The sequence below is a fragment of the Mercenaria mercenaria genome, chromosome 18 (genome assembly GCF_021730395.1).
Source record: "Mercenaria mercenaria strain notata chromosome 18, MADL_Memer_1, whole genome shotgun sequence".
Taxonomy (NCBI): Eukaryota; Metazoa; Mollusca; class Bivalvia; order Venerida; family Veneridae; genus Mercenaria; species Mercenaria mercenaria.
Window position 1 is genome coordinate 2,581,006 of NC_069378.1, and position 21,235 is coordinate 2,602,240.

Consider the following 21,235-nt stretch of genomic DNA (forward strand, 5'->3'; position numbering starts at 1 on the left):
ACGAGTTAAGGGCATACCAACGTCGCACTTACCCTATTTTTAGCAAGTTAGACAAGACAGTGAAATAAAATAACTGCCCGCTGAGAAGGGCTTTAACATTAGTGACAAAATACCAGATCATAATATAAAAAGCATAAATCTAGCCTAAGGGCATCATTATACCAATATACTCAACAATTTGTCTGAAGTCAGAGCACCAAGAGCCTAACTTTTAAGGGTACGCCTAAGGAAGCTGCAAGGCAAAATTTCACTCCCTTCGTCCGTTTCTGTAGGATTTAGGAGAAACGCATCATGGAGTATTACATTTTATTAGTCATAGGAAAGCGTACAGACTAACTGTAGATGGGGCAATCACCAAACATGCACTGTGCTTAACGATTTTCACATTGATCCTCTTTTGATAAACGTTTTGTACATTTTACAAATATTTTATTGAAGTAAGCATTATGTTTAATTTTCTAAATTTTATTAATTACATCCCTATAGTATGCGGGTTTTGTAAATTTCTTTAAAAGTTCGGACGATCTATACTAAAATTTAGTGAAAGCATTCCATAGTCTATCATATCGGAAACCTTCTTGTAACAACTTTGTGGTTATATGAAGATTTCTTTCATTAAAATCCCCTACTTTTGTGCAAGCTCTTGCAAACCGAAAAAGTTGTGAAATATAGACACCGTATGATGTCGCTCGAGGGAAATCCCAATCAAGGTGGGAAAAGGTTAACAATTTCAAAATCGAAATAGTTTCTATTATCATACAATTTATTATGGTAGTGAAAACTCATACACATTCATGGACAGTTTTCAACCGTCAGGTACAGTCACTAACTGTGTTTATTATTTATTATCATTATTGTTTATTTTATTACAACAAATATTCTTAAATGTTGATAAATAAAATCAAGTATGAGAACATATTATTTTTCTTAGGCAAAAACCTCTAAGTTAAGGTTTCTTTCTCATGTAAAAGGATACTAAAACAGACTACTATATAACAAAGTGAATAAACGGTCAGGCACAAAATACATACACAGGTTTGTCTACTGTGCGTGACGAAGACAACATAAATATATGTTTATATCTTTGAATTCCCCAGAAATACCACTGCTTCTACCACAAATTTGTCTCGTCCTGTCTTGGGTTGGCAAATTTTGAAATACGAGATCAGAAAATTACACAGTTTTATTGTCTTATTGTAAAATAATCACAGTATTCCTTTTTACTGTCTACACGTCAAGGACTGATTTACATCTTGTTTAGATTTAAACAGTACGAATATTGCGAAACAAGCAACTTTAATGTGCACAAAAGCGACAAATGAGATGTCGCAAAATCAAATAAGTATTTGACCAAATTTCCTCATTAATTGTTCACTCGTGACTGTCAAATGTTATCATTTCTCATTGATAATGAGTATACATGTACATGTTGGGATTTAGATTTCTACTCTTAGGCACTACTAGCACTAGAATAAAAACTTACTTCCGTATATCGTTTCGTCAACCAGTAACTTGACTTACTAATTTAAGTGTTATAGTATTTTTAGAAAAATATGCTCACCGAAGAATTGATGATTAAATACACTCAATTTCTGTCTGCTCTTGGTTTATATAAAGGCAAGAGCCAGTCCCAATTTGATTGACTCTGAAGGAAGTTTAAATGTACATGTACAATTAGTGTTATTGGGTAAAACTGTTACCTACTATCGATACTGCTGGTTGAAAACAAATAATTTCATCGCTTAAAGTTTGTTGAGCCATTTCACTAAATCTTTTAATCCAAATGAGGTCAATGTGATTGTCATGCCGGATTTCATAGCTCTAGCTGTCTTACGTTATTGTGATTTCATGTGCAATTGTTAATTATGAAATTTATGTAATACATTTGGGGAAACACATCGGCTTAATCTTGTTCCAGTTCAGATCAACGGTTTATATTTTGTCTGAATCGTCTCTTATATCGTTTTATCGAGCACGGTATTTCTGAAATCAATAAAATTGTTAGCGACAAGACAATAGAAATAGATTATGCCACTGACCTCTGTATCTTAAAAAGTATTGTTGGTAACGAGTTGTTATTTCTGATTGATGATCACACAAACAAGTAGATGGTCATACAGAGAGGCTAATAGAAACACGGGCAAGTAAATGGTCGCATAGTGATGTTAACCGGCACATAGAGTAAATTGTAAATGGTGAAGGTTAGCTTTGATTTGGAAAAATAGGCATATTTGAAGTCCGGTGCATGCAAATGGGTATGATAGGTATCAAGATAGGACAGCGAGGTACATTACTGTTAAGGTAGTTCTGCACGTTTGGATCGATTTATTTTCTACAATGTAGAATTTGATTAAACTCTGAATTTTCAAAACTTTAGAGTATACCTAGAAAATTCAGCAAATAAAAAAAGATAGGGTCGTGTGCTTGATTTTTGCTAGACCTATTTGAAAAATTTGGACTTCACGCAATATTACATAATAGGAGTCTATGGGAAAGAAATTACTTTCATAACATTTACGCGAATAGAAATTTTTCTACAATGTAGATTTTGAAACTTCTTACAGTTGTAAATAAACACATGGCCCATAATTTGGTGAAATAAAATGTATAGGTCCGTGTGCTTCTTTTTGAGATATTTGACCATGATTAAAGTGAACCGGACGTTTCACGCTAATTTTAAGACATTATTTTGATTATTTTCACGTGTCATATGTTTTAATATCATATTTTGACTTTAGAAATATAGCAACAGTGCCAATGTAATAAATTTACTCATAGGTTTCAATTAATTCATAAAATGCTTTTCATTTCCGTACGCCGAATCCAGGCATTATTCTACGTTTTCCGGAACGTTACACCATCACTTCCGGTTTATCAAACGTGAAGAACTACCTTAAAACACATTTCCTTTGTTGCATCAGTGTAGAAATCAATTATATTATTGTGAAATATATGTACTGGAGAATGAATGAATCCGCAAGAATGAATTAGTAAAGGAGACGACAAAAAAAAATTCTACATATTTTCTCCGTATGTGATTTCTTGCTATCATCAACATAAACAGTTACTGACTAGATCTAAGTATTTTGTAGTTTTTGGTGTGTCATCAGTCGTATTAAGTTTCAATTTTGCTCTGCTTCAATATGTCATGTCCTTACATTATTAAATATATTTGACTGTAAGCCTGGTCCGTTATGTAAACGATCATGCGATCCCCCTCCCCGCCTCTTATAAGTAATACGGATGCAATTAATTTTTAATCAGTAGGTTCTAATTTATAATTGATGCACTTGTTTTAAACGGATACTGTAACAGGGTTCTATTCTATTAATAATGTTCAAACAGCAATGCTAAGGCTAAGGTTTGATCAGAAACATTTTTTTCCAATTCATGAGTATTGCTTAGTTTGTGCGCATGTCATCAGCGCTGAATAAGCAAACAAATGTTTTGGCATTTATGACTTGTTCTATCTAGTCCAACGTTTGAATATGTACTTGTAGTTGAATTTCATGCAATCTGACTAAAGTACTTGATCTTCTAAACGAAGATCTGAGAACGACCCATTTACATTCGTCTTCTGTATATTTTGGATTTCCAGTATTGCTATTTTTATTTTATCCAATCAGACGACTTGTTCGAATGTCAAAGAGTAAGAAAAATGTGCAGTTATTCTAGGGCTCGAACCCGGGACCCCTCGCTTACAAAGCAAGTGGCCTACCGACTGAGCTAGCCGGCTATTGATACATTACGACATAAGAATTGTAAATATCAAAAGTCAAGGCTACAGGTAGATTTGCAAGATGTTGTAAGTTAGGCTCTGATTGGCTAGCGAAAGGGTCGTCAGAACGAGGCTATGAATAGGTCGTTCTCAGATCCTATGCGTAGCGTAATAGGAGATGTACTTCAGTCAGATTGAATTTCATGTAACTGCATAAACAAGCAGTATTCATGGAGTCGTGCTCAATTTGATATAACACAGGTTCATTAATCATAACGTGCCACGCTCCCGGAAAATTGACAGTTACAAACGTTTCACAGACAAGCACATGTTTAAGGATAATGCAATGTAAATAGTCTTAAATATTAGGCAGAAATAAGACAGGATTTGTCTGATTTATGATCAAATAAAGCACTCAGAAAAATGTCAGACCTATAAACATGTCGATATTTCGCGTTCTTAACAAGATCTGAGTAGTCACTGTCTCTGTAATTCAAAGGACTAATAAACCAAAGACCCTTGCGTTACGCAGTTTAATATTTTCTACTATAATTTTGCTTATTTTCATGTTTCCCTCTGAAATACAACGAATTTCAGCAAATGCTCGAAAGATCGAATGAACTGTATTTTGGTTCGCAAAACACAGTCATGATATAACCTTTTCATATTGGGTTGCAGTACAAACTGCTTTAAAGTTTATATATGCATAAGCATTTTCTGAGTGTTTCATCTACTAAAAGAGCTTTTTGTTTGTATGTATCAACCTCATCTCTACGGCTCATTATTTGTGAAAAACGATCAGAGGAAACCTGAATCTTTCGTTCCATATATAAAATCAATTTGAAGAAAACAAATGGGATCAAACTTCCTCGATCTGGATCGAAAAATATGTTTCCATAAAATTATTACTGTAACAATGTTGAAGCATAGCTGATTCTGTTTTGTTTTTAATGGTTTTGTTATTGAGGAAGACCCAAGATGCGCCTCCTAGCATTGACATAGGCATAAGGGGTCGGTGGCGTCTGGATAGAACCATCGGCCTTCGTAAGCCAGTTGGATGGCTTCCTCACTAAAAGATTTCTACACTCCAAGCGAGGTTTAGTGCCCACACTAGTTAGGGTTAAATGGGTGGTCGAAGCCAGCGACTTTAACATAGCTGCGAGCTACAAATTCAGTTGATACACCAATTCAAATGTTTTCAAAAAGCTTTCAAGATGACCGAACATTAAGATAAACCCACTTGTTTAGTGGTTAATAAACAAATAAAGGAGAGATACTAGCTAATACGTTCATAAGCTCCGAATTTGCAGTCCGTTGATGTAGCATATATAAAACGATATCGTTAGCCTGTCATACAAAACACTGTTTGTTTGTTTGTTTTGGGTTTAACGCCGTGTTCCAGTAGTATTTCAGTTATGTAACGGCGGGCAGTTAACCTAACCAGTGGTCCTTGATTCTGTACCAGTACAAACCTGTTCTCCGCAAGTAACTGCCAACTTCCCCACATGAATCAGAGGTGGAGGACAAATGATTTCAGACACAATGTCGTTTTTAAAATTGTCACGGAGAACATACTGACCGCCCGAGGATCGAACTTACGACCCCGCGATCCGTAGAGCGGCACTCCCCCTACTGAGCTAAGCGGGCAGCTTCATACAAATCTAGTTGCAAACAGTTACATGCCAAGCTTTTTTGTATTCCTTATATTTAGCAAAACTCAAATCTGAAAAAAGGAAAACTAAGCGATTGATTCAAAAGTTTTATGCACATGGTATTGTCTTCAAGACCAATGTCCATCAATTCTTTTAAAACAGGTGAAATACACCTTAACTTTCAAATCCGACCATTAACAGACGAACAAAGGTAGTAACCTAAGTCATTAACATTATATTTAATGTGCTACAACTGCATGTTGCATAAATACTGAATAAGAGCGGATGTCATGTTAAATATGTAAGGCTATTCAGGCAGATTTTTAGTATCCGGCTCTCGGGTAACTGTTTAAGCGGTAACTCGGTAGGAACCTAGTTACCGCCTAAACAGTTACCCTCGAGGCCGGAAATTCCCACCTGCACTTATAACCAGTGAAAGAATCTTATAATATATTTTAAGGGTACAACTAGGCAAGTTTCTAGACAAAATTTGACTCCCTCTGTCCTTTTTGAAGGAACTGGGAAAATAAGCATCATGGAGTTTGAGTAAATATGATCCAATATGAAAGCGTAGCGACTAACTCTATAGGGTTGAATCACTAAAACATGCACCCTTTTCATTGCGTCTTCTTAAATCATTTCTGTAACATATGTTACAAATATATGTTAAATTTTAGTCTATAAACTATTTCTCCGTAGTATTCCGGGTATAAAACCAGATTAAAAATGTTTTAAGGTGTGCGTTGTCTTTCTTAAAAAAGTTCGGATGATCTACGATAAAATTTAGCGAAAGCCTTTCATAGTTTATGAGAGCGGTAACCCTGTTGTTACGACGTTTTCGTGAAACAACATTTTTATAATAATCGAATATTTTTGCAATCATCTTTCATTATGCCCTTAGTGCGTTTATTAAATTGCCTACACGTTTCAGAAGAAATATAATATTGATAACATTTTACGATTTCAACAAAATCGATTGGTATACATGCACGATAAATAAATACGGCTTTTCATTTGTTTGATAAATTGTTGGCTAAATTTTAAAATGATAACTCAAACAAAAACATGTTTGATAATTATGATTTTTCTTCATTAAAACGTTTCAATACAGAAAATATGTTTGTATAACTTTACAGTATGCACCTAACTTCTATCATTGACAACCTTTCTGAGTTTAACAATGCATGAGAACCATAACAATCAAAAAATAATATAAACATGCTGTCGTTTAAATTATCGTGCGGGAGTAGTAACAAAACATTGTTTTGAAACAGTGTTTTCATAAAGCAAGCAAACAACATTCATGAGTAATACAGAGATGTTGATATTGCTTTTCACCGATATATGGCCAAATATGAAACAAAATTTAATTTTTTTCAAAGAATATAGGACATGTCCGCCTTATAACGCATTTCGCCTGTTTGTAAGTTCTAGACATGCACAATATATTGTTCTAAATGGGTGAGAAAAAAACAACAACAAAAGGTACCACAAGTATGAAAGATATTGTCAAAGGGAGCGTTAGAAGTTTCGTTTGGTGTATAATTAGACTCCATTATCTTTTGGTAAGCTTTTGCTAAACTAGTAACATGTGATAAATAGACTTCGTGTTGACCGACCAGTAGAGTTTCCACTTTTTTTCTATTTTTGTCCATTCTTTGTCGTAACGTTTAATTTTAAATATAATTATAAAAACAGATATTAGATAATGCTAAATGATTATATAATTTGTTTTAATGATACGCAAACTAAACTGTACAAGCAAAAATAAGCTAATCGGCATGATTAAATCAACTAGTTTACCTTTCGCCTTTTGGCTTGGAGTTACGGCTCCACGCCAATATACTGCTTTCGGTTATTTTGTATCTCCGCATGTAGTTTAGCAGGAAACGCCGGGAAAAATATTAAGGCTCGATCGATTTAGTCAACACTACCTTTTCCAATCCAATGGATTGCTTTCAACCGGGCATTATATTTGGATTTTCCCTGTGTGTGAAATATAAGGTTTAAAATAGCACAGCTGGTTTTCTTTGTATGGAATGCTGCTTGGTTTCTAGTGTAACTGTGCATCGTACTTGTTAAACGAAAAACAGCATCTTCTTGTTTACCATCTTCTTGTTAACCATCTTCTTGTTTGCCATCTTCTTGTTTGCCATCTTCTTGTTTACGATCTTCCTGTTTACGATCTTCTTGTTTACCGTCTTCTTGTTTTCCATCTTCTTGTTTACCATCTTCTTGTTTGCCACCTTTTTGTTTGCCATTGTCTTGTTTACGATCTTCTTGTTTACCATATTCTTGTTTACCATCGTCTTGGTTGCCATCTTCTTTCCTACGATCTTCTTGTTTACCATCTTCTTGTTTGCCATCTTCTTGTTTGCCATCTTCTTGTTTACTACCTTCTTGTAAACCATCTTCTTGTTTACCATCTTCTTGTTTACCATCTTGTTTACCATCTTCTTGTTTGCCATCTCCTTGTTTACGATCTTCCTGTTTACCATCTTCTTGTTTGCCATTCTCTTGTTTACAATCTTCTTGTTTACCATATTCTTGTTTGTCATCTTCTTGTTTACGATCTTCTTGTTTACCATCTTCTTGTTTGCCATCTTCTTGTTTACGATCTTCATGTTTACCATCTTCTTGTTTGCCATCTTCTTGTTTGTCATCTTCTTGTTTGCCATCCGCTGTTTTACTGTTCGCTAGCTTATTTCTAGCCGACGTTCTCTGACCTTTATTATCAAAATGAATATGAAAACAGACGCCAATAACAAAATATGAGTTTTACTCTTTTATCAAAGGTAGAGAAAGGGAGTTTCCGAATCCGATACAAGGAACTTACTTATTCTGTTGGGTTTAACGTCACACCGACACAATTATAGGTCATATGGCGCATTGCCAGCTCATCACGAGCCGGTACCTGGGTAGAACCACCGACCTTCCGTTAGCCAGCTGAATGGCTTCCTCACATGAATAAATTCAAGTGAGGCTCGAAGCGACATCGATGAGGGGCAAGTGATTTGAGGTCGTCTGCGACCTTAACCACTCGGTTACGGAGCCCCCCCCCCCCCCACAACCAATACAAAGAAAGCAACTGAACATACTTCTGTGACAAAATGCCTCTGATACTCTTATTAGATCGTTCCTTTGCTGCCTTTTAACAAAACTGCTTTCGATAGGTGCTACTTAGTACTTTTCTCTTTATTATGCAGTTCAATTACTTACCTACGTATCTGGGGTAAATTAAATCATTGCTGAAAGTTTTAAAGTTTTATAAGTCCCCTACTGGTTGAAAACCAGTTTCGGGGACTATAGGAATGCGCTTTTCCATCCGTCCGTCATTTCGTCCGTCTTTCCGTCCATCCGCAATTTCGTGTCCGGTCCATAACTCTGTCATCCATGAAGGAATTTAAATATCACTTGGCACAAATGTTCCCCATGATGAGACAACGTGTCATGCGCAAAATCCGGACCCCTAGCTTAAAGGTCAAAGTCACAATTTGAGGTCAAAGGTCAACAGGGCTTTTTTACTGTCCGGTCCATAACTCTGCTATCCATGAAGGGATTTTAATATTACTTGGCACAAATGTACCTCATAATAAGATGATGTGTCATGCACAACTTTCAGACCCTTACCTCAAAGGTCAAGGTCACACTTGGCAGTCAAATGTTAACATGGCATGAACAGGGTCTGTTTCCTGTCCGGTCCATTACTCTGTCATCCATGAAGGGATTTTAATATTACTTGGCACAAATGTTCCCCATGATGAGGCGACTTGTCGTGCGCAAAATCCCGACCCCTAGCTGAAAGGTGAAGGTCACAATTTGAGGTCAAATGTCAACAGAGCTTTTTTCCTGTCCGGTCCATAAATCTGTCATCTATGAAGGGATTTTAATATTACTTGGCACAAATGTACCTCATAATAAGATGATGTGTCATGCACAACTTTCAGGCCCTACCTCAAAGGTCAAAGTCGCACTTGGTAGTCAAATGTTAAAATGGCATGAACAGGGTCTGTTTCGTGTCCGGTCCATAACTCTGCCATCCATGAAGGTATTTTAATATTACTTGTCCCATGATGAGATAATGTGTCATGCGCAAAACCCTGACCCCTAGCTCAAAGGTCAAGGTCACAATTGGAGGTCAAATGTCAACAGAGCTTTTTTCCTGTCCGGTCCATAAATCTGTCATCTATGAAGGGATTTTGATATTACTTGGCATAAATGTTCCCCATGATAAAACGACGTGTCATGCGCAACACCCAGAACCCTAGCTTACAGGTCAAGGTCGCACTTGGAGATCAAAGGTTTATGGGACATTTTTCCTGTCCGGTGTATAACTTTGTCATGCAAAACAGGATTTGAATATTACTTGGCACAAATGTTCACCGCTATGAGAGGGAGTGTCATGCACAAGAACCTGGTCCCTAGGTCGAAGGTCAAGCTCAAGCTTAGAGGTCAAATGCCAAATTCAAGAATGACTTTGTCCGGAGCATTTCTTCTTTATGCATGGAGGGATTTTGATGTAACTTGGCACAAATGTTCACCACCATGAGGCACTCTCGTTTTTCAGAGTTATTTCTCTTTGTTATTACTATAAATAGCTTATATTGTAACTTACTGATTACAGGCCGTAGGGAAAAATTGAGACCAGTTTTCTGTGGTACAACATGTATGTTACATCCAGTGTGTTTTGACCTATCTCTACTTGGTAAAGTATGGATTTTTTTTTACCTTTTTGATAATCGGCCAAATATGCTATATGAAAACAACTATAGGGTTTTATATATACAAATTTTAATCCAAGTATTTTGTTTATAGAATACTGTATATATAGTACAATATTGTTTATACATCATTGACGGATACCAGTCCATTATGCTATACTGCAGTAGAGAAAATTAGGTGCATTCCAGTAGGGGACTTTATATTGCATGGCCGTACTTCATTCACTTGTTTTAATAGGTATCAATAAACGCTTATTGTTTGCATATAAACGTACATGTATAGTTATTGAAAGTCAGGACGGCGTTCATTTGAAATGAATGCAAGTATTTTTATCCAATCAGTAGACGTTTTACATAGTTATGTCGAAGGAGACACATTGATAATAATTAATTATTTAATTAATTATTTATTGCACAAGTCAAGCTGGGACTTTGGGACGATAGTGCCAAGTAGACAATTTTAAAGCAAAAGAAAGGCATTCTTTAGCTAGATATATTGAAAGGCATTGGAGGCCCGGGTCGTTGTACTCTAGTGGCATTTTAAAATTCTTTTTCTTTTGTGACTTTTGGCTGATATTTCTACAAAGAACATATATGGGCATTCTGTATTTTTATTGGTCATAGAAGCCTGGGTCGTGACATTCTGGTGATTATTTTAGTTAGGCATTTTGCTGTAAGCTAAGGGTTTACTATCCACTCTAGTAACGTTTTATACATTGTAGTTCTTGGCATTTCAAGTATCTTTAATTATTCTTCTGATTCTTTTATAAGCTAATCTTTTTCGAATCATTTCTTTCAAATCACTAAGCAGATAGCTTGGGAATTATTTTGGTAATAGTTATTGAGAATTTATAGGCATTTTGCTATAAAAATCAGTTTGACAAGCAGTCATTTGGAAAATTATATATACGGCATTTTAGGTACTTTCATTTTAGTGTTATTGCATTCTGATACTTTTTCTTCTCTTTTTATGACATTAGTGTATTTTTATCTAGACCGCTCGGATAAATAATAGCACCCACCGAAATTTGTTACAGTTTGATAGTTCTTCTGCGGCTCTATCTAACAGAAAATGTTTGATTAACGAATTTGAGCGACTGTATACAAGCGATAAAATCATTTTGAAAAATTGAAATTTTATTCCGATAATGTCAATGTTTTTATTTATCGACTGGTACATGTTTGAACTGGTCTAGATCTACTTATGACTGTTATGATGTTTTAAGTTTTTAACTTAAATGTTTTCTGTCTTTCAAATTTAATTCCTTCCATTTAGCCTGAGGACAAAATTGGGTCTGGAGACAATATTGACCGAGTTGATGGAGTAATGTAATCTGCCAAATGTGTGCCGCAGAGGAATTCGTCGCAAATTTCTGTGCTTATATTTTGGCCGCCGATTACATTAGTGTGTAGAAACGGTTATGTAAATTAACAGTTCTAACACTTTTAAGATTTTCTTTTATATAAACGAAGAAGGATTTTACCGTGTATTGTCTTGTCGATTACAATACGTTTCGCAAAATGACCTACTTTTGGCTATTCCGGTTCACTCCCTCGTATTAAAAACTGCAATTTATTCCAGATTACTATCCCTTCCTGGTGTAATTCAAACGTGTAAGAATGGAAATAGATTTTAGTTTTGTGTTCTTTGTTGGCAATTAAAACTTTCAATTTCGTTCAGATACGTCGTATTTATTCACTCAGGCCTTCGGAAGGAAACAAAAACGTGTTTTATTTGCCAACAGAGCACTCAAAGCGAAAATGTATTTCCCAAACAAAAATCTTTATTGAGCTTAAGCAAATAGAATACAAAAATATGTATTTTCAAGATATCGTGTACAGCACCCTGAAACTTTGCCTTCTCTGGACTCTATTTCCAAAAGGAGCTAAGTCAGTCCTTTTTAGAAGGAGTTTCTATCTCCTTTCTTGAAAAACGAAACTAATTTAAAACAAAATCATCACTGTATTTGTGTTATAAATCTTAAAGGAAAGATCATAGTAAAATGATAAACTGTCTTTTTCTCTTCTTTAGAGAAGAAAATATATTTTCATTATTCCTTTAGACAAGAAAACATATTTCACTTAATCTACTTGTAATGTAGTTACTCGCAGGAAATTAATCATTACTTCACCAAGAGAGAAGTTTTATAAAAATGTAGGGAGTAAGATTGAAAGCTTGAACTCTATAACGACACCAATTATATTTCATTTCAATATGATGTCTTGATGTTTTTGGCCATAACTAAACATTCAAAGTTAACGCTATATACATGCACGGCATGTTTTTCTTAGCCAAATTATTTATGTAAATATGATGTTTTATATAATTTATTATTAATTTTGCTAGTAAATTGTCTAATTACTTGAAATAATTGTAGGATACGAACGACTTGTATATTTTATATTCGCATAACTTTTGTATAAGAAACATGTGTGTCTTTAGTGAATATGGACTCGTGAGAAAAATGTTAACACTGTCTCAGTACCAGGTTAGATTTATCCCATATTCATAAAAAACAAACACATTTTCCTTTTTATTTTATACTTATCACGTCAGACCATTTGCATTTTGCATCAAAATTTAATCGGAAAACGCAAACGAAAATTACATCTTTTGACGAAACAAGGACGCACAAAACATAAAGTTCTATTTCTGTCAATTAGCATAGTGTCCATCTATAAAATCGTGTATTGTTCGTGTATCATATAACTATTCCCAGGACAGTGTTTCCATTCTTTCCCGCTTTTGACATTGAAATCATTTTTTTCTCGTGAGTAAATTTATTCTTCACACTCCAATATGTCAAGTCCGATCTTCCTTAGTAAAGAGACGAAGTATTAGTCTACCGCAGCGGTTTCAGTTCCAATTAACCCAAATAGCTCGAAATAGCAAATACAGGAAGGAATGTGAATGAGTGCCTAATGAAAGCTACATAAAATTAGTTCAAAAACGATAAAAGAAATACATGATTTCCAGGAAGTCCCTGTGGATTGTGAATGAATCGGTTCATTTAAGAAATGAAATGATTTTTTTCGGTGTTCATGCGAAATGAACGACAGAATAGGATCGGCAAATCCATGAATCGCGCTAGCTATCCTATTCTGTCGTTCATTTCGCATGAACACCAAAAAAAAAAAGTATCATTTCTTGCATTTACATCATATTACCTTTCCATTTGTAAAATATAAAATATTATAAATTGCATATAATTTGTAGCAGTTAAGATTAAAATCAGCTTCCCGGCCATTCTGTTCACCAGACGGAACAACTGCGACGTCATCTAAGGAACGTTCTCCCTGACTGTACACGGACGTCGTCAAAACAGCGGTCGGTTATCACTGTAGGGATAATACACGTTTTTTTGTGTATTAACGTCTGCAGAAGCCCGCGGGATTGTTTGTGACCGAGACCGAAGGTCGAGGTCACAAACATATCCCAAGGGCTTCTGCAGGCGTCAATACACGTGTATTGTCGTTTTTCTTGCATAAACAAATATTTCACGACGATTTATGTATTGTTTTCATATGTAATGACTTGACGATTCCGGTACATTTTTTATTTACGATTCCTGTTGTTCTTGGAAACGGTAAACATGTTTTAAATATCCGTATCCAGGGCCCGGAAATAAACAACACTATCAAAAGTACATCCTGAAGGTTTTTAAGCGATTTTTTTATCTCTCATTATTACAAACATAAAATTACCAATAATTGTTAATATCATTTTACAACTTTTGGACTCGATCACAATTTCAAGAATAATAACTTTACATTCGAGTTATATTGAGTACGGACACGCAGTTAGAGTACGGGTGAGTACGAACGTAGTGTCAAGCTTCCGAGCTGTTTATATAAATTCTTCGAGAAATTAGATAAAAACATACCGACTGATATTTACCAAAATCATAAATATGATTCCTAAAAACAAAGAATCGCACAGGTAAACACGGGATTCTTTGACATTCGCGGTTGTCTACAAAATCTGAATTGACGCCGAGTTCTAAAAGGGAAGTAAACAAGGGAAGAAACGAGTACGAACAATGTTGGGGGCTGCGCATTTGGCGTTAGTTACTGATATATTAAAACATTCTATGGTTTAGATTGAATCTTTAATGCTTCAAGAAGAGGTTTTTATGAAAGAAACAAGACGCAGATACCAGATGCAATCTGCGCAGAATTACATATACGTCCCTGGGAAAGCATTTCAAAAATAAAAATCGGGTATCAACACTACGTGAATTACCTTGTTTGCACACGATTTTTCTCCCGTTAATACATGGGCGGATCCAGTGAAAAAAAGTAGTTTTTATGCAAGAATAAGCAGCGATGACGTAACTTTCGCGCCTTTCCTTTTGCTGTTCATATGAACTGAACGTCAAAAGTTTCAAAAGAATAGGGCGAATGTAAATATTTTTCGTTTCATATAAGCCTATAAGTTTGTGAATGCCTTGTTTGCTTTGACTATATTTGTAAACAAATTCTGACTGAAGTTATGAAGTGTGTTGCATTTGATATGCCGCAAAATGTACGAACTACATTTATTGTATAGAATACCTTAAGCTTTGCGCTAGTACACCTACGTTCTAAGTTTAATTGTTATGTCTTAATCAACGCAATCCGTTCCCATTCACCAGACAGAAATATAGTCATATCAATATCTTGAAAATGAATATTTAAAATATTTGCATGAATATTAGAATGTTTATTCTGTAGACGAATTTTATCCTGGATGCATTTACACACGATTTCAAGTGAAATGTACTACTAATGTATTTTGGCATAAAACTAACGATCAATATTTAATTTATTGAACTTTCAATTTCAACAAGTTTATCAAGCGGGATAATTGTGCGCATGCGCTAGAAAAAACATCAATTTTGAAAAGCGCACGAGAAAATTTGAAATTTTTGGCTTTTAAACGATTTTAAAACTCTCGTTTTTACATCAGAGTATCTTAACAACGCTTTTATAAACTTTATCCATCCACGGAGTGATCCTGGACTCGATATTTACAGGAATTTACTGGAATCTTTCTCTACTACACCTGAGTCAGTGTCGGTAGGCGCTTGTTCATCCATCTACAGCGCCTCAACTATTTGGAGTGTAAACAAACATGGCAGCGCCCATAAACTTTGTTGTGTTAATACTTATATTTTGCAGTTGTCTAAACTGCTGCACAAACTTAATTCATAAAGCTCAATTAAATGTTAACAGTCACAAGTGTAACTGTTCAGAAAGTGCAGTTCTTCATGATACCAGCCTGAATGATGTAACGTATTTCAAAATAGCTTCAACTTCGAGCATTATAATCTTACACAGCCTAATATTTTACCACCTAAAACATACTCGACGTGTACCATCTTTGCCTATTAAACTTAGCCAGTGCTATAAACTGTATCTACTAGTCATTGCTGGAGATATCGCACAAAACCCTGAACCCACAAAATACCCATATGGTGTATGTAACAGACCAGTAGCTAGTACTCACAGAGGTCTAGAGTGCGAGGCGTGTTACAAATGGATTCACATCAAATGTTCAAATGTTACACCAATGGAATATACTAATCTCGCTAACAGTTCTGATCCCTGGACCTGCAGCCAGTGTGAAAACTTTCACTTTACAGACTCTTTCTTCAGTGACGATATGACGGAAGTCGATATCAACACATCATCTGACTCTGCATGTGGCTCTGCTTTCAAGGAACTTGTTGAACTTCGTAAGACGCACCCCAAAAAAATCATAGTGGCCCATCTGAACAATAACAGTCTTAAATCCAAATTTGATGAAATTTACGAAATTCTGATTGATAAACTTGTTGATCTTTTATTTATCTCAGAAACAAAATTGGATAGTACTTATCGTGATGCCATTTTTGAAGTACCAGGATTTAAATTAGAAAGAAGAGACAGGAACATTCATGGAGGAGGGTTAGTGTATTTTATCCGTACTGACATTCCATCACGCAGACGGAAAGATATTGAATCTGAACATCTTGAAAACATTATATATGAGGTAAATTTGAACAAATGTAAATGGTGTTTTTTCTGTGTTTACAGACCTCCTTGTATGCAAAATAATTTATTTGATGAAAATTTTTGTAAAACTTTTGATATATGTGTTAGTCTCTATGACTATTATGCTGTGCTAGGGGATCTGAACTATGATCTTTTGTCTGAATCCAAAAGTAGACCACTCCTGGACATTATGGAAATTTTTAATTTATCAAATATTATTAAAACCCCCACCTGTTTTAAAAAAGATTGTACCCTCTCTCTTTTAGATTTTTTTTTACAAACAATAAGAACCTTTGTTTCAGAATTTTGAATTGTTCAACCGGTATTAGTGACTGTCACAATATGATCAGTACTGTGATAAATAGTAGTGTAACAGGAAATGAGAAACAAAAAGTCAATTTTAGAAGTTTTAAAAATTTTGATATGGAATCTTTTAATAATGAATTGAGTATGATTATTGACCGTAGGAACATGGATGAAATTGACATAGATACTGCTTATAATGACTTCGAGAAAGATGTAATAAATATTATTGATAAACATGCACCTCTTAAACAAGTCTACAAAAAGCCTGTACAACAGCCTTATATGAACAATAAATTAAGAAAAGCAATTTATAATAAGAAAATGTTTCACACAAAGTTTTTGAAAAATAAAAATGCTAAAACATGGGAGGAATATAGGAAGAGAAGAAATTGCGTAAATAAACTTAAACGTATTTCAATTGATAATTCTTTTCAGGAAAGATGCGTAGGTGGCTGCAAGAATAAAGATTTTTGGACAACGATCAAACCCTATATGTCAAATAAAAGCAAAAGTTTTTAGACAAAATAATATCAAACGAAGATGACAAAATAGTATCAGACAATACAGATGTTGCAGAAATTTTTAACAATTTTTATGCAAATGTTACCAAAGATATTAGTAAAGATGTCAGTTTCGATGAGGCTAGTCATCCAAGTATAATCAAAATTTTGTGTCAAAATATTACTTCAAACTCTTTCAATTTTAATTATGTAAGTCAGTCTACAGTCTCTAAAATTATACGAAATTTTGATGCAAAAAGAGCCACAGGTGTTGACAAAATTTCAATAAAATTACTAAAACTAGGCTCACAATCACTGGTTCCATTATATACAAATTTTATAAATAGCTCTATTGACAGTGGTATTTTCCCAGATCGGCTAAAGCAAGCTCAAATTACTCCAATCTTTAAGAAAAATTATCCTCTTCTAAAATCTAACGACAGGCCTGTCAGCATTTTACCTGCACCTTCAAAAATATTCGAAAAAGTTTTGGCTGAGCAATTATCGGAGCATTTTGAACCAAATTTTAACAAATTTTTGTGTGCTTTTAGAAAAGGCCATGGCTGTCAGACCACCCTTCTAAAACTAGTTGAAGACTGGAAATCTGCATTAGACTCTAATAAGTTTATAGCTGCTGTTCTTATGGACCTCTCTAAGGCCTTTGACTGTCTCCCCCATAATATTTTACTATGTAAACTTAAATCATACGGCTTGTCTGAAAACTCTGTTAACTTGTTAACATCTTACCTCTCAAAAAGAAAACAACAGATCAAAATAGGAAATACTACTAGTGGCTGGGCTGAGATAGTTAAAGGGGTGCCTCAGGGCTCGATCCTTGGACCTCTACTTCTTAATATCTTTTTAAATGATATATTTTATTTTATTGAACAAGGATCTTTATATAATTATGCAGATGACAACACCCTTTCTTTTAGTTCATCAAATTTCGACTCTTTAATTACAGTCCTTCAAAATGAAAGTAATGTTCTTATAAACTGGTTCTCTATTACTTGTATGCAGGCTAACCCCGATAAGTTTCAAGCTATAGCTATTGGAAATAAAACACACTCTGGGAAGCCTAAGCTCATTATTAAAAATGCCAGTATTGAAAGTGATGATGTAGTTAAACTATTAGGAGTAAACTTAGACTTTTCTCTCAATTTCGAAAATCATATTAGTACTATTTGCAGTAAGGCAGCACAACAACTAAAAATATTGAAAAGAATAGGCAGAAATCTATGTAAACTAAATAGGTTAACTATTTTTCACTCCTTTATCTTATCAAACTTCAGCTTCTGTCCTCTGACATGGCATTTTTGTTCCAATAAAAGTACAAATAAGATTGAAAAAATACAAGAAAGAGCTCTTCCTTTTGTTTATGAAGATTATTTAAGTACATATGAACAGCTACTTAGTAAAGCAAACCTTCCTAGTCTGTATATTAGAAGAACTAGAGCAATGTCCATAGAAACATTTAAAATTTTTAACACCATCGCTCCATCTGTTCTAAATGAGTTAATTCATGATTCTGGTTACAATTTTAGGTATTCCAACCTGCTAGAAGTTCCCCGGGTAACAACAACTAGGTATGGTAAACAAAGCTTCAGATATGCCGCTCCAGTTCTGTGGAACTCGCTCCCAGAAAATTTTAGGAAAACATCTAGTTTTAATCAATTTAAAAGCTTAATTTCACACTGGAATGGTCAAGACTGCAAATGTTCAATGTGTAAACATACTTAGCAGCTTGTTCCGAAGGACCGGACGGCATCTCTTTTCATTACACCCAACCAAAAAGGTTTTGCTTTGTTTAGCTGTTTTTGTTGTATGCCTTGTCTCTCATAGTTTGCTACAATTTAGTATGTGTACATTGCTTGTTTTGTGTAGTTGACATAGATTTATGCTTTCTTCTCCATGCTTAGTTGATTTAGTTACTTGCTGTGCTTTTTGCATTGTGTTGTCAATACTTGTCTAGCTTTGCATGGTTTAGCTACTTTTTGTATACCTTGTTTCCTTGTGTTGTCGACTTATATCTATGCCTTGTTCTCCATGTTTAGCTGCTTTAGCTGGTTTCTTTGTTTTGTTGCTTTAGTTGCACACTTTTCTTTCTATTATTTTATGTAATAATTTGCATGCTTGTTATGTTCTCTATGTGCTATTGTCATTATCACATCTTATTTTCATGGTTTGTTTTATGTGCTACTGTGAAGGAGCTGCTGCTCAGTTTATTTCAGATCTGATCTGAGGTGATATTCTCGTTTAGCATTTTTTATTCAGCTTTTTGCGCCAGTTTTGCCTTTCAGTCTTTTATTTCATGTTTTCCTTAAGCAGTTCTTAGGCTTTTGGTCAAGAGCAGCAGGTCTTTCACAGGTTTAACTTCATGTTGTACTGCTACATGTAATTTTGTATAACCCTATCTCTTATTTCACAGCTTGCTTACTATATGTTTTAACTGTTTATCTTTGTTATATATAGTCGGTTAAAAAGCGCCTGTCGCTTATGTTGTATTGTTTCTTTTGTCTTGCCGACTTAAAATAAAATTTATCTTATCTTATCTTATCTTATCTTATCTTATCTTAAAAAGAATTTAAATATAGAAGCAATAAATACATTCCAAGCAAACTTGAATGTTTGTGCGTTCATCAACCTTTAAACGTGCACCTTCCAGTCTTCTTTCTATTTTAACTGTTGGTCTAATTATGTTTCTGGATGTCTGGTAAACACTTAAAGTAGATGTTCAAAATTAATACCAATCTGCTTCATTTATTTTATAATAATTTACGTGATATATCCTACAATTTGAAGGTCGCAGTGTGAAAATATTCTTCTTCACATGTTAAACTAAATCTTATCTTCCAAATAAAATGGTATTCATGTAATCTCATTGAAAGTTTGTTTTTTTTTTTTTCGCTGTAAGATATAGGTGTCGATATCTTGGGAAAAGTGACTTATTACTATTTGATCGCTAGAAACATGCAAAAAACTGTATTCTTTTAAAATAAAATGAATATCATATAAACAAAAAAAAATGTTGGTATGCATTAGATCCCGTATTATCTTTATATGTGTCCCTGCTTCATGATGACAATTAATAATGATTAGAAATATCATTCATTGTCACAATTATAGATCTCACGTTCTAAATTTTGGACAACTGTCACTTTTCCATATTTTGCAAATTACTTCGATATTGACAAGCTTGAATTTAATGAAAAAAATAACTGTTCATTATCCGTATTATTTAAACTAAGATAAATTTGCATATACATTTAACTGAAAGAAAGTGCGTTGTAGGAATGGCAATGCTGACTTAAATATTGGTAATTAGGAGGTACTGTAACCATTTCAATATTGTTTAAAAGATTTCGTTGACGTTTACGTTATGGAAAATTTTTCATTATTCATCATTTGATTGACTAGATATGACACTACTTCTTCATCTGTTTATATGATCTCATGATGTAAGCACCTTCTTTAGGTTGTCTTAAAACAGAAAGCGTTATAAAGAACTTCTGTGTTTTATTTATGCCTTTAAGCACATCTGTAGAAAGATCCTTTGAAATCACAGTATGTAATTAAAGAAAATAAGAATTAAGTATGTTCATAAGAGGTCAATAAAATGCTACATTGCTCGCTTTATCAAACACTGATTATAGCGGAACTATGTTACAAAAAAAAACAGAACTGAGTAAATGTACGAGGCATTTGGTACAGAGTTTTGAAGCAAAGAAAACAACTAGACATATTATTACAAATTATGTGTGACTGAGGCATTGAAATATGCAATGCACAATTAATAATAGGTAAGGGTATATTTCTCGGAAGCACAGAGGACCACAAACACAGCCTCAGAGCCACGCATTTGCAAAGTAGGAACACAACAAAAAGAAGATGCAACGTATTACAGACGGGTTGCTTCAAAACTCCAACAAGTACATTTTAATTTTATGCAAAATATAGATATAGGGGAGGAAGGGGTAAGGGGAAGAAAGGGTTGACGGGAAAAGTACAACAGGGATAAATATACAAAGGGAATGCTACGTTGCTTAATCATGTACCAAAGAAAAACACCTACACACAACTAACTAACATAGATAAGCAGGCAAATAAGATATAACAACACTGTATGGCACCGCCAAAGACTTACAAGCACACAAACGCACCAATATAAGCAGGATCAACAATCGGACACCGCCTTAGGATTCCGGCAGCCAAAGTTAAGGTAGGCTCGAAAACTTACTTTTAGGGATGCAAACACAAGGGAGCGCAATTGCAAGGGGAAAGGATGGGGGCGATAGGGGGAATGAGGAGAAAGAGGAAGGAAAC

General features: G+C 34.6%; 1 protein-coding gene across 1 annotated transcript; it reads right to left on the reverse strand.

Moving 5' to 3' along the window:
- Positions 1 to 7,488: 7,488 nt before the first annotated feature.
- LOC123539299 (high mobility group nucleosome-binding domain-containing protein 5-like) lies at positions 7,489 to 15,169 on the reverse strand. Its single transcript, XM_045323867.2, has 2 exons — positions 15,115 to 15,169; positions 7,489 to 8,096 (listed from the first exon to the last, which is right to left on the reverse strand). The coding sequence occupies exons 1-2, from the start codon at positions 15,167 to 15,169 to the stop codon at positions 7,489 to 7,491; spliced, it is 663 nt and encodes a 220-aa protein (XP_045179802.2).
- Positions 15,170 to 21,235: the final 6,066 nt, after the last annotated feature.

Bases quoted from the DNA above. Each gene is read 5' to 3' on its own strand.
- LOC123539299 (XM_045323867.2), bottom strand. From the start codon at position 15,169: ATGGATGAACAAGCGCCTACCGACACTGACTCAGGTGTAGTAGAGAAA. The intron at 8,097-15,114 runs GTAAATTCCTGT...TTGATAATAAAG, and splicing joins TGTAGTAGAGAAAGATTCCA to GTCAGAGAACGTCGGCTAGA.